This window comes from Micropterus dolomieu, linkage group LG18, assembly GCF_021292245.1.
Source record: "Micropterus dolomieu isolate WLL.071019.BEF.003 ecotype Adirondacks linkage group LG18, ASM2129224v1, whole genome shotgun sequence".
Taxonomy (NCBI): Eukaryota; Metazoa; Chordata; class Actinopteri; order Centrarchiformes; family Centrarchidae; genus Micropterus; species Micropterus dolomieu.
In genome coordinates, this window is record NC_060167.1 from 32,548,476 (window position 1) to 32,562,187 (window position 13,712).

The following is a 13,712-nucleotide window of genomic DNA, read 5'->3' on the forward strand; positions in this document are numbered from 1 at the left end:
TTTCTGCAGCTACCTTAGAAGAGTGACACAAAGAGGCCTGGACTGAGCTCTCGGATCTGCTGGTAATCTCTTAAGGCTCTGAATGAAATGGAAGGGGGTCTAAAGGATTTGAGGATAGAGGGCTTTGTCATCCAAGGCTAAGTGCTGCTCAGGAGGAGTCACACATACACACACTCACTCACATTGTGCTCTCCCTCTGTAGAGCGAACTTCATAAGAATAAGCCAGCAGGATGTCCACAAGACTGAGCCACACTTGGTAACGGGACGTCTTGTCCAGCAGGTAGGAGCGGTTGGTGAATTTTCTCAGCTGCTCCTTCTCATCATCGGTGAATGATACAGCTGCATGAGAACATGGATTTCACAGTAAAGGGTTTGTTTAAAGTCACCGCCAATATATACTAAGTCTTTGGTACTGCCCTGTGACCTGCACAGGTATCCAGTAGTGGAGGAGATGCATTTAGTCCTTTAGTTTGTACACATAAGCTTTTGATATAGTGAAGGAGAGTGTTTGAAGCTCTCCACACCACTAAAACTTGATCATTTAAGCGTGCTCCCGATCACTAATTGGAAACGCAAAGCAAATTTTCACATCAAATACATCATGATCCAGGATAAAAGGCAAAAGTTTTATTTTGGCACCGCTCTGATATAAGAAGCTTAATAAAGTGGGTTTAGAGCTCTAAATCTTGTCCACACAAAACAGCTAAATCTGAATTTCATTTCAGATTTGGCCTTCCGTCCGCATAAAGCCAGTGCTGAAAGCTGGCGTTTCCTATGAATTCTCGCCAAAATCTGTAGGAAGTCTGGATTTTTAGCAGGTATGTGCGTGTCTATCAGGGAGTGTGTTCACAAATTGAAATACACAGTATGTAATGAAACAGACTCCTTCTCTATGTCTCAATAATGTTAATCAGGAATCAACTGTCCAGCTGCAGGTGATTTTCTACAACAGCAGTTCACAGTCCTGCTGCATGGCTACATTTTGTTTAGAATAAGTGCGAACGCGGGGGTTTGAGCAAGAAATATTTTTTCTATGAAATATGTTCCCGTTTCTCCAAATTGAGTGAATAAAGTTAGAAAGTTGTGGAGGTTTTGTACAAAGATCAGTGAAGCCCAGCCTCGAGAAACACTCCACTCCAGTGGTATTTATCATTTCTCCAACCTAAATCAATTTGTGGTCTGGTAAACAATAAAATTCAGGTTACAAACACAGTGCATGTGGTCGCTGCAAACGGAAATGATGTATGCGACCATTTGCATACAGAGAGGGAGTGAGAATCAGAATCACTTGAAACGCATGTGGAGATGCATTCTAATGCCAGGTATGACCTGACGTACATGGAGCTGTCCACTTGCATGTATTTCCCAGTAACTCTCACATGAAAACATCTCAAAACCTCTACTTTCCTGCTCTCTGCAAATTCACTAAAGGTTGCCTTTTGAAAGAGACATCTGCTTAATGGGGATCTGTGGCAAGCCTAATAGGGCGGCACAAACAGACTTCAATCCCATTTAAGCTATCTGCAGCGTTCAGTATTGAAAGGCGCACAACAGAATGTCTACAGGAACGTGCTGTAACTCAGTTTTTTCTTTCTCCCGGCAGCTTATAAAACAGCTGAAAGCAATTCCTCTCTCTGCATGAGGAGAGGAGAGTCCCTGCACTGAGCCACTGATGTGTGGTGTGTATTCGGCTGAAGCACGTATACATATACACAAACTCACACACACACACACACACACACACACACACACACACCCACGGCACACTCAATATACACACGCGCACACGCGCACGCTACATTATTTCGCTGGCTGCAGTGGGAACTTGGCTCTTCTGGGAAGGAGATTCCTGCTGCATTACGTCAGGCTTTAGCTCCCTGCAGACGCTACCTGAGTCCCTCGTCGGTGCAGCTGCAGCGGGAGAGCACAGCCGAGCAGAACACACACACACAGGCAGACACGAAGACCTCGTCTTCAAACACATTCAAAGACATACACGTTCAGAGAAGGGGAGAATACATAACCCCCCCCCCCTCCCCCCACACAAATTTAACATACTAATTTGCACAATCACAAGAAACAGATATGCAAGCAAATGTGCACCCAGAGTCTCTCTCTCTCTCTCACACACACACACTCATTCTTAGAATTGGCAACACCTTTTATTACTGTTGTACAGGACTCAGGTAATGTGCCAAGTCCAACAATTAACCATTCAAGGACTGTTCATTTCAGAGCAAATACCAGTGGAGTGTGGAAATAGAGTCAATGTGTCTTTAATCATTGATGCAATGGTCAACATATTTACACAGAGAAGTGAGTGAGACACACACGTTCACACACCAATATTCACCTCAAGAGTCTCTAATCTCTTTATAATTCATCCTACCTACCCGCCAGTCAAAACAGGTTTGTTCAATGACTGCTGCTGAGCTACAATCAGAGGCGCGCGCGCGCGCACACACACAGTCTACAAATGTTGACTTAACGCAGTGTTTCAGCGGACGTCTGTTCTAAAGACTGATGTTGCACAGTACACTCAGATTTTGCAATTAAAAACTGATATTCACAATAAGTGAATGCAAAATCTAAACAGTGACAGAGCGTCCACCCTCTCGCAGGCTGGACCCTGCAGCCTCTTCATTGCCATGTATATTCTATTAATTCTGCAGCCAACCCTGTGAGGTGAGCAGACTTGATAGATTTACACCACATTCATTCATCTCAGCTACGGAGCCAATCAGTTATAATGGGCATTAGCACACAGTGTGTGAGTATGATTGCAAATTAATTTCTGACCTAATTCCTCTAGTTGGAACGGCAGCCTGGCTCTTCGCTGCTCTCTACAGGTCCAGATGGCCTGATGGCATGGAGTAAATATGCTTTGTCAAAATACTGCTGAGGCTTGGAAAACACTTGCAGAATTCCACAAATCTGAGGTCAACATATGACCTTGGATGGCAGATACAGTTAATCTTGTGCATACGCACAGTGTGATCATGTCAAGTATCAAATCAAAGGGACATTTAATGACTCAGTCTGCTCAAACTGTAAACTTGGGTGTTGCAGCAGTAGTGCTATCTAACTTAGCCAAAGGTCAGCTTTCAAAAGCCAGCCATAACAAAGTGTAGCAGGTAGAGAGAGACCAAGCTGTCAGGACCATTTAGCCTGGCCTCCAGTGGACAGCTGTGGCCTGTCAGTGTGCTGACCCTGACACTGGAGAGCACAAAGGGGCCCGTTTCTACTTCATTAGCACTTGTGTCCACATCCATCTGTCAGGTGACATATATATATCAGACTTAGCAGAAGTGATGTGGGGAAAGTCTAAAAACCCACATGAAGGAGTTGTAGTTGCCATTTTAAATATACGACAAACAGTTAAAATCCTAAGCACACTTTAAAGATTTGACGGCAAGACGCTTAAATCTCTGGACTGACGCCATTCTTCACACTCAGCTGAGGCTAATAATATTCAACCTGTCAATCAAGCCATTAAGTTTAATTTGGCCCATTTAGCTACGCCTGGGCTCCCGAATGAGCCACTCTGTCTTAGAATGCAGAACGAGACTTGGGAGCTGGCAGGGCTACGGGGAACCATAATGTTCTATGGAGGCTAAACTAATGGCCTTTGCTTTGCTGACTGATGTCTGCTCATCAGCGATCGGGCCCTCGCGCTGGTGGAGACTCGACCAGCAGCACTCCCTCCTGTGATAATGCTATCTGTTTAATCTAAATCCTCTCTCAAGAGTACTACACCCATGCACTACACATAAGCTGTGGCTATGAGCCATGCGACTGCTTAGACAGTGGAAGTGCAGGAATTAGCAGGCTGATAGCGGAGCCGGATGGCACAATTAAATAGTCTCTCGCAGTGCTGAGCGATCGCTCCTATGCAAGAGGCTGAACGGAGAAATGAAGCTGGGAGGCTCCAGTCAACACGCAGCACGTCTCAATCTAAGTAAATGAGCCGTGGCTTTGAAATAGATAGGAAGTGATTGCAAAAAGAAAACCGGCAGAAATACTGGGGTTTTTTTTGGAGTTGTCGCATTCTAACTCAGCAGATGTCAACCGGCAGCAGAGAGATGTGGTGATTAGAGGAGGTCCAAGTTCAGTCTCTCATAATGGAAAGTGTCTTTCCTGTTGAAGAGCCCTGAGGCACTTTGGCAGGAAGTGCAGCTCTGTAGCTTTCTAGCTGACCTTCCACTAGAAGGAGGCAGTGAAAAGACTCGTGTCCTTTGGGGATTAATATATTGTCAGAGAACAATGTCAGTGCCCTGCAGGCATCAATCCCAGCCAACAGATTCCTGTTTGGAATAATACAGTATTTGAAGGGACAGTACTATTAGAGAAAGTTTTGGAATAGTACTACTGGGGATAGTTATAAAAAGGTCAATAAGAGTATTTTAATGTTGTAAAATAATACTAACAAACAATGCATGATTGTCCTCTCAATTATTGCCACACACATGCCACCTTCTGGTAGCCTTCAGTCACTACTTTGTTACTTTTAACTGATATATGATATGCATCCCACTTTAAGGACAAATAAAATGTTTTCAATTATAATATATATTTTTTTAAAGTTGATCATAACAGTGCAAACTGAAGGTGGCAATCCAAGAACTTCAGAAAAGCGCAAAAAAAAAGTACAAATTCACATGCACTCCACCCATTTCTGTGTAGCATCTTTATATTAAACTTTCTTTATATTTTAACTTATTTTTGTTTTTTTATATAATTTGTCAGTTCACTGGTAGCATTTAATTAAAAATAACTAATTCGTGTAAATTCGTGTTACTCTTTTTTGAAAACACCCATATATTAGACTGATCCTAGCGAGAGAATTCATATTAAGCCCTTTTTTAAAGATCATGAAGGGATAACTTGAACTCACCAGCTTCTCCCCCCTGCTCAGTAGAAGGACTCAGCTTTGCCCACCATGGCCTAAACTTCAGAAGCCCCTTTATCTCATCATTCTCAAACAAATCCGCCCTGCAATAACAAAGAGATGTTAGCACACAGCCCTGGGGTGGGGGAAAGCCATGTTTTAGGGAGTCGGAGGGTTTGACTTTGATTAACTCACAGGTAGTGGTCAGGAGAAAAAGCAGATGCCTCTGCGTCCAGCCGTGCCTGCCTCCTCTCTGCTGCTGAAGTTCCTTCTGGGTTCTTGACATCAGTCACATCGCTCAGTTCCTCCTGTCAGAACAGGACTAACATATGAGACCTTGCAATGGCATCCTAACTTTAGTTGTATGATCAAAAAAACATCCTACTGAGCATTTTTATCTACTCATGAAAGCTGCATGGATTTCACAGCTGTGGGGAAAAAAATCATTATCTGTAACCTCACCTGTAATCTTGCAAACACTCCAGACCTCTGATTGCCAAAACCATACTTCTGCTGGGCTCTCAGCTCCTCCTCAGTGCTCTCCTTGAACACCTCCTGCTCAACCTGCCAGTCAAATTCTTCCTCATCTTCATCCTCATCCTCTCCCACGTTTTCACTGCATCCTTATGAAATGTTAAGAAGTTATGGTTGAGAGTAATTCTGCACCATTCTGTTGTATATTTCCTATCTTTAGACCGTAAAATGATTGATTGTCAGTTAATAAAGACATTAAACTGATGTATTGATTTGACTTACCTGCGCTTAAGTCCTCTATCAACGGTTTTGCAGAACGGGAGCCTTTTGGTGCGAGGAGACTTGTCAGCATCTGTAGTTCTTCAAAGTGCTCTCCAGCCGTTTCCTTAGGGACCCGAAGAGTGAAGAGACCTGCAGCAAGATTGGGCTTGAAGTAAGGGGTGTTTTTTAACCATTACAAACAATCCTGCCTGTTATTTTATACACTGAATGATAGTACTGAAACAATGAACCAATTAAAATCAACCACATTTATCATTTAGATGACCAATCAATGCTTTTGTCATTTATCAAATGTCATTTTACAGTATGTGCTTCACATATTTTTGTGACTAGTCACTGGGTAACATACGTCACTTGAGGCTTTAGTCATTTAAATTCAGAATTTATATTAGGTTTTTGCATTTCATACAATGCTATTAAAGACATGAAAGACATGGATGGAAATGGATAATGAAAACAGGCATTACTTTCAACCCAACAATATTTATTTTTTAATTATTTTTCTATAAATACATTCATTACAGGTGAATTATTATTATTATTATTATTATTATTATTATTATTATTATTACATATATGTTATAATATATATATTATATAAGTTTAGAAGTTGTTTTAGTGACAGAAAAGAGAAAATGCTCTCTACAAACTGACATGTGGCGTGTCCAAAAAGAAATTCTCACACTTAAGATTCACTACATGTGAGAGGAGAGGAAGACAAAAACATGACAGTAGGAAGTGTGAGACCACTAATTTGAAAGAGGAATCACTTTAAAAGGAGATTTTAATTTTAAAGCAAGTACCCCTTCAATCAATCTGGCCAACTGTGCATGCAATACATCCAAATGAAGTTGTTTCTTTACAAACTGCTATTAACACATGGCGGGCAACACATGATTGATGACTTAGACTGATTTGGCCACACCACACTGATAATGTGATGGCAGCCTAAAGGCCTCATAATATTTCAACGCACCCAAGCTTAGATGTGCTTTACAGTGGAGGCTGACTAATTGCTTGAGTTGCGGGCCTTGCAGAATGCAGAGCCTGAAAGAGGTATCTTAATGAATGCTCATTATAAGTCTAAACAAGGACACTCATTAGCGGAGCTTTATTAGCAGATGTTACAGGCTTATTTGGACACAGCGTGTTAACGGAGGCCATGCTGACAGACGGGCAACGAGGTGTCAGAGCTCATAAGGCAGACGCCTCCATAAAGACAACTTCGTTAGAACAGATTATGTGAAACAGGAACTGAAAGACAGATCACAGTGACAGAGACACCCTGACAGTCACTGTGATGTTTAATTTGCTCATTATATATTAGAAATAACAGAACAACATAGAACATCCTCCATGAGCTCCCTCTCACTGTCACTGTGACAAGAGACATTACAGGCTGCCTGCAGGCTGTAATCATTATGACATGGCAGCTGGCTCCAGTGGCCCTTTAAGTGGCCCTGGCTGATTGACCCAAGCACAAACTAAAAGACACCCCGGGGATCAATCACTGACTGCTACTACAACCATTTTTCAGTCAGTGCCTGGTGAGAGTGTGACAGGTCGCCAATGTCATGCAAAGCAAGCACATGTATGTTTATTTAAATGCCAACATGTCTAAAGTTTCCAGCTATAACAGATCTATTTTAGTTTTAAACATATATGTGTGTTGTTGTCCTGAAACCCACATGCACATCATTGGACTTATCGTAGTTGCAGACCGCATTGAGAATCAAAAAAATGTTGTTCACTGAAACGTCCACTTTTTACAAGATGACCAAATAAAGACAAGAAACCCAGTCAAGTTACACAAATTTGGGGAGTCCCGGTGACCTAATGGTTAAGACGCATACCATATCACTGCAACGTCCCCGGTTCAATCCTAGTCAGGCACCTTTGGTCAATGTCATACGCCTCTCTTTCTCACTATAAAACTATCCGATAAAGGTGAAAATGCCAAAACGATTACACTGCTTTTTACAACGCCTGCTAAGCATGCATATTGGAGGAATGAATGATAAGGTATATGGTCTAGTGTTTGGGTGTGAAGGGGAATTCAATATGCTGAGATAGCATTTGTGCAACTTTGAGAAAAAACAACAACAAAAAAAAAGATACTAGAAAACTGCTGTCCCTTGTTGAAGGAAAGGTCAACACATTCTGACAAACACCGGAGGAAAAAACTAAAAAATAGGTTTTACTTGTTTCACAGTGTTGAAAAAAAAAAGCACATAAGAAATACAATGAATGGAAGATATCAGTTAGAACTTTTTTTATTTATTTATTAATTTTTTTTTTACTTCTTTCCAAAAATAATCAAATAAGGGAAAAGCTGTAGGAAGTGTTTATTCCTCCAGGTTGTGTGCCTGCTAAATGAGCATTGCTCCCCCAAAGCTGCATTCAGTGAAAAACCTCAGAAGGCATTTTGTTATGTGACATCACCGTACAAGTAATATGACAAGCCACGCTGCTTTACCACCATTGTAGGAGTTTTCATCATAAAATAATGTGACCTACCTTTGTCAATGTCAAATGTGGCCTTTTCTCTCCCATCCTCCACAATTCTTCCAGGAAGAGATAATCTGAAAATAACATACACAGACCCAGATGGTTACAGCCCATTTGTTTGATCCTGTCACTTTTCTATTCATATTGAGATGGTCAAAAAATAAATCACTGCGAAGTCTGAGATAGATGGGTCCCATTAATTAACTGCTTTCATTGCCCCCTCTTTCAGCCAAGCTAGGTTTCAACAGGAGGCACACAGCTGCATCAGTTTCTCTGTATTGGTCGACTCACCTGAGGAAGTAGGGCTTAGCATAGAACTTGAAATCTGTTCCATCAATGTAGAGGTCAAACTCTGAGGTTCTGGTGTAGGGTACGCGGATGCTGACGATCAGGTACTCGGGATCTTGGCTCAGGTCAAACGCAGGGGTGATCATGATCAATATTGATGTAACACAGACCTGTAGTATCAATGACAGGAATCATCTGAAGCTCCAGTAATAATGTACAGGATTGCATTCCGCAGCAGTCTGCTGGAATAAATGACGGCTGAGCTGACTATATCATGCCACCTTGTGGTTGACTCTATTAAATGTTGTTATAGATGAGAGAAGAAGCCCACACACGTGCGCCACACTTGATAGTGAGAACTGTACACAGAGCTTGTGCAAAACGTGACGACTTGCTTCCTATGCAGCAACTTACCGAAGGTGTCTTTACTTTGGCTTGTTTGGAAAGAGATACCAAACTGCATTCGACAATCTGGACATTTAAAAAGGTCTTTGTTTGTGTGTAACTTTACCTTTCAAAACACTGCTTAACCCGTTTAATTAATTATAACGGCATGAAACTCCCTCTGCCTGTTTTTTTAAGTATGTATTGTTTAACATAGTCTTACAATCTTATCTTGTCTACGTTATTTTAGTAAAGGAAGTTGCGGACTTGGCGTGTATTAAAATGCTCAAGGTAACGTTTTGAATAACGTTATATCGTAGTATTTTATTGACCTGTGCATTCCGAATTAAACCACAGACTGTAACAATTAAACAACATTAAGTGGTTATCTATGAGGTGACCGTATCTGTTGATGGGCTATATGTCATACTGAGCTGACAGGTTTTTAGAAAGAAGTTTGGTTTTAGGGCTAGAAGGCTACTAGCCTGTAAACTAAGCTAACACATGATTGGTCTCCTCGTGTTTCAGCTAACGTAGCACAGCACCAGTTAGCTGAAAGATTACGGTTCCGCTACCCAACACTATCGCCACTTCTATTCAGATGCACACTGTGGGAATGGACTGTTTGAATCCCGTCAGTGACCGTCACTAAAGCATAGGCGTTTTACATACAGTTAACAAAGATACACACTCACCAGAGAAGCACTGAGTTATCCCAACAAGCTTCACTGACAGCGCTTGGATGTAGCGTCCATGTTTTACCGTAGTACAAAGTGCAAACTGGCAATACAAATGTTTTGACAGGTAGCCCACGTTAATACGCAACAACAATAGCCTATATGAAGATGTGTCGGTATAGCAAAAGAAATGTTTTTATGAAAGCCTAGTCTAGTTGAGCTAAAGTGGCATACATTTGTTCCCAAACTGAGGTCCAGGGACTCATTAAGGTTAGGTTAGATTAGTTTAGTTTCCTTGCCATCTTAAATCCTCATTAATGATTCATTAATGCATGTTATTAGCAGTGATGGTGGAAGGTAGCTGTGCATTTATTTGAATAGCATTTTGAAGCACTTGAAACGGTACAAAGTAAATCCTCTGTAATATTTCCAATAACATTACTGACACATGCTGTTCTGCTGCATAGTGAGCACTTATAATAATAAGTGCAATCTTTTAGATAGGATTTTGAATGCAGGCCTTGATTTTTACACTGTGGTGTGGATACATGGAACAGGTTTACTGGACACTGGCCTGGGATGGTCATGGGTTCCTACATCAAAGCTTCTGTTAAGATTTCTAATCACAAATTACAAGGGCAAAACTTAGAAAGAAGTAGCCTAAACATTCCCATTGAAAAGATGTGAAAGGGGCCATTATCATGCCTTCAAATTGAGTGTTTATCCCCTCGAGTTATATGGAGGATCTGCAGAAAGAAATCATACAACAAGAACAAAGCTGACTTTGTGGTCACTTGACCAGCAAAGACGGTGGAGAGTAGAGCGTAAATAGTGAGGGACTCATCATCAGAATCAGAATCAGCTTTATTGCCAAGTAGATTTACACATAGGAATTTGCTTTGATGACTTGGTGCATAACAATAAACATAAAATATATAAATATTTAAATATTAAATATTTAAGAGGGGCGGCGCGGTGGTGCAGTGGTTAACACCGTCGCCTCACAGCAAGAAGGTCGTGGATTCAAGTGAGTGTCAGTGGGGGCCACAGGCCTTGTTGATGAGGCCAGCTGCAGATGGAAAGAAACTGCTCTTATGGCGTGAGGTTTTGGTCTTGATGGACCGCAGCCTGATGTTCAGCACCCACTTGAGGTCCTGGGTTATGGTGCACAGGAAGCGGAAGGACACTTAAGACAGTGTCTTAAGAATCTGCAAACTTCAGGAGCTTGATTTTCTGGTCACTGGAGGTACGGCTGTTGGTGTACAGGGAGAAGAACGGAGGGGAGAGAGAACGCAGCCTTGAGGGGAACCGGTGCTGATGGTCCAAGAGTCAGAGACATGTTTTTCCAGCCTCACGCGCTACCTCCTGTCAGACAGGAAGTCTGTGATCCACCTGCAGGTGGAGTCAGGCACACTGAGCTAGGAGAGCTTGTTCTGCAGCAGAGCCGGGATGATGGTGTTGAAGGCAGTCCTGGAATCCACAAACAGGATCCTGGTATAGGTTCCTGAAGAGTTCAGGTGCAGCAAGATGAAGTGAAGGGCCATATTTACTGTCCACAGACCTGTTGGCTCTGTAGGCAAACTGCAGGGGGTCCAGCAGTGAGTCTGTAATGGTATTGAGGTAGGACAACACAAGGCCCGCAAATGACTTCATTACCACCGAGGTCAGGGTGACGGGTCTGTAATGGTTAAGTCCTGTGGTCCTTGGTTTTTTGGGTACAGGGACAATGGAGGATTTGAAGCAGGCCCTGTCTCCAGTGAGATGTTAAAGATGCAAGTGAACACCAGGGACAGCTGATCTGCGTCTCATTACTTGTCCACAAACTGTGCTAGGCCTATTGCTACTTTTGCCTAAAGTAAAAGATCTGAATCTTTCTTTCACCACAGAAGTTGACTAAGGTCTTTATTGAGTCTACAAAGATTCCTGCAGCTATCATGTGTAGTGTGAATTGTTTGGTGATAATTAGGATGAGGGTCACTTGATGTAAGATTACAGTCAATTTTAAAGATTAAAAAGTGGGCCATTATTCCTTTATGAATGAAAACTGATTTTATAGGATTTGCATGAACTCCCCCTACAAAACGTAGGGTGGCAATGTGTCAGACATTTTTAGAGAGAAATTATAATAACATGGCAAAACAATCCAAGCTGTGTAAAAGTACTTTTGACGTGGCAGCGGAAAAAACATAGATAAACCATTACAGACACATTTGAACCCTTACTTTATTACAATACAATACCGCGTTAGTAATACCGTTATTACGGTAATGCTGGAGAAGCCCCGCCTCCGCCGTGTAATCCTCCATGGGCGATGAGAAGCTCCTCTCCGCTCTCCATCATCATCTGCAGAAAAATGCGAGAGGGGATCCGTAACAAAATGTCAACTCGGGCTGCTCTCCCCCTCTTGCAGACATGAGCGGAGTCCCGTTTGCCTCTTCTTTCCGCAACAAGCCGCTTTCACCATGCGGATCCACGGCAAAGTAGTTGTGATCGCCGTGTGTTTGGGAGTTTTCCTACTTTTGTACTTTTGGGGGGGGAACGCCGGGGACGATCCGCTGTTAAAAGAAGTTGTAGAGGAGGAGGAAGAGGACAGCAGAAACTCTTCCCCGTCGCCCTCTGAGCTCGGACGCGATGTTGCAGCAAACTTTGCGAAGAAACCCTCCGTTGGAGTCGGTGTGCGCGCGGAAGAGCCCCTCAAGAGACGAAAGGACGGGAGAGCGATCATCAGTGGGGCCAGCGTGAATGCAAAGAGGTGAGGGGAGTTTGTTTCTTTCTCCTCTGTCGATTTGCAGCCCCGACAAGCCCTTCTCCACCACCACGCCTGTTTCCATTTGTGCACACACTAAAACATCATTCACTACTTGCTGTTGCTGAATCGCGTCTTTCCTCTCGTCAGGGACTTAAAGAGAGAGCCTGTCAGCGTTTAATCATGCTTTGAAGCAGACGTGCTCCCTCCATCAAACAGACATTATGCTCAAGGACGCTGCCTTCACAATAGCCTGATCTGTCAAAGGACACTTTCAGCATGCTTATGGGCATCTGGCTGGCTGCACTTTAGGTCCATATAGTTTTTTTGTTTCTCATTTATTCGACTATGAATCACGCGGATTCAGTCAGGGGGTGTTGGCTGAAATGTGAGCAGAGAGCATGACTAATGTGATTAGGTGGAAATGTTGGCAGTGTTTGCGGAGAAGACGTCCAACAACAGCACAACAGAATGACACATCATTACTTTGATCATTTGAACCTTGAGGGTTTCAGGCCTTTAATTCAGTCCTGCTTTAAAGGGGTAAAGGTCACCTTGAAAGACAGAAATTGCAATTAATAAGGAATACAAAAGAGCACAGACCTGTCTGGATTGCCTGCTGCCCTGCAACAAGGTTGAGACACTACAGGAAACGGAAACCCATCCTGTTGACCTTCTCTTGTCAAAGTCTGCTAAAACTGTCTATGTGGGAGTGAAGAGCGTGTCAGGGGTGGCTTTCCTCTCTGGGTGGTTAAAGAGAAACTTCAACCCTGGCAGATGATCTGATTTAGTCACCCTCCTTTTGCAGCCTCGCAAATTTAGACAAAAGGCAGAGTTTGTCACTTGCTATTTCTGTCCGAGTGGGAGTGTTTTCATTATGTCTTCCAGCTTTCTAATTTCAGCCTCATAACATCCCTTGCGTCTCCTCCTGGGTTTAATGCCAGCGATGCCATAACGGCCACAATGTGGAGATCAATAGGCAATATTATGTATTCTCCTCCAAAGCCAGGTTGGAGGTTTGGGACACCGTTGGGTAGATAAAAGCCATCAAGGCGTTACATTGAGAAAAGGACCTTTGCGTCCTCCCAGAAACCACACTCCTCCATGTGTGCTCAGCGCTGATAAGGGAGATGGGGTGGAAGGGGTCAGCGGTGGCCGTCCAAAAACCCTAACAGGTTTGGAAAGTGCTCAAGACTGACTGCTGCGATTAGGGAACACAGTGAGCATCTGGCCAAAGCTTTCTAAAAACTTTCTTCTATTTAATTGCATGAGCTAATCGGATGGACGTTTGGTTGAGAGTATAAAAGCCAGAGGAATGTGAACAATAGGGTGTGTTTTTAGTAACACAGATATAACCCTTTGCAAAATAGCCACCACTAATGCTCTGTTAATGTGAATGGATAACAATGAGACACAGTATGTATACATAAAGGGCTGTATGTTTGGTTTTAGGGCAGAAAATCC

The 13,712-nt window shown here is 42.7% G+C and overlaps 2 protein-coding genes across 3 annotated transcripts in view; one reads left to right on the plus strand and one right to left on the minus strand.

Moving 5' to 3' along the window:
• The window catches only part of shq1 (SHQ1, H/ACA ribonucleoprotein assembly factor), a 31,854-nt gene extending 22,192 nt beyond the window's left edge, over nt 1-9,662 (minus strand). Inside the window, exons 1-8 of one of the 2 annotated variants that reach the window (XM_046075757.1) lie at nt 9,521-9,662; nt 8,445-8,611; nt 8,163-8,227; nt 5,646-5,774; nt 5,352-5,512; nt 5,085-5,197; nt 4,896-4,993; nt 183-340 (exon numbers count right to left, since the gene is read on the minus strand). In XM_046075757.1, coding sequence (XP_045931713.1) covers nt 183-340; nt 4,896-4,993; nt 5,085-5,197; nt 5,352-5,512; nt 5,646-5,774; nt 8,163-8,227; nt 8,445-8,587 — 867 coding nt within the window. In that variant the 5' untranslated portion in view covers nt 8,588-8,611; nt 9,521-9,662. Of the gene's footprint in view, nt 1-182; nt 341-4,895; nt 4,994-5,084; nt 5,198-5,351; nt 5,513-5,645; nt 5,775-8,162; nt 8,228-8,444; nt 8,612-8,855; nt 9,346-9,520 lie in introns of those variants that run through there. The other variant, XM_046075758.1, reaches the window with a different exon arrangement.
• A 2,161-nt stretch (nt 9,663-11,823) lies between these two features.
• The window catches only part of gxylt2 (glucoside xylosyltransferase 2), an 18,925-nt gene continuing 17,036 nt past the window's right edge, over nt 11,824-13,712 (plus strand). The window contains exon 1 of the mRNA XM_046075759.1: nt 11,824-12,254. Within this exon, the coding sequence (XP_045931715.1) occupies nt 11,965-12,254 (290 nt within the window). The 5' untranslated portion in view covers nt 11,824-11,964. The remainder of the gene's footprint in view (nt 12,255-13,712) is intronic.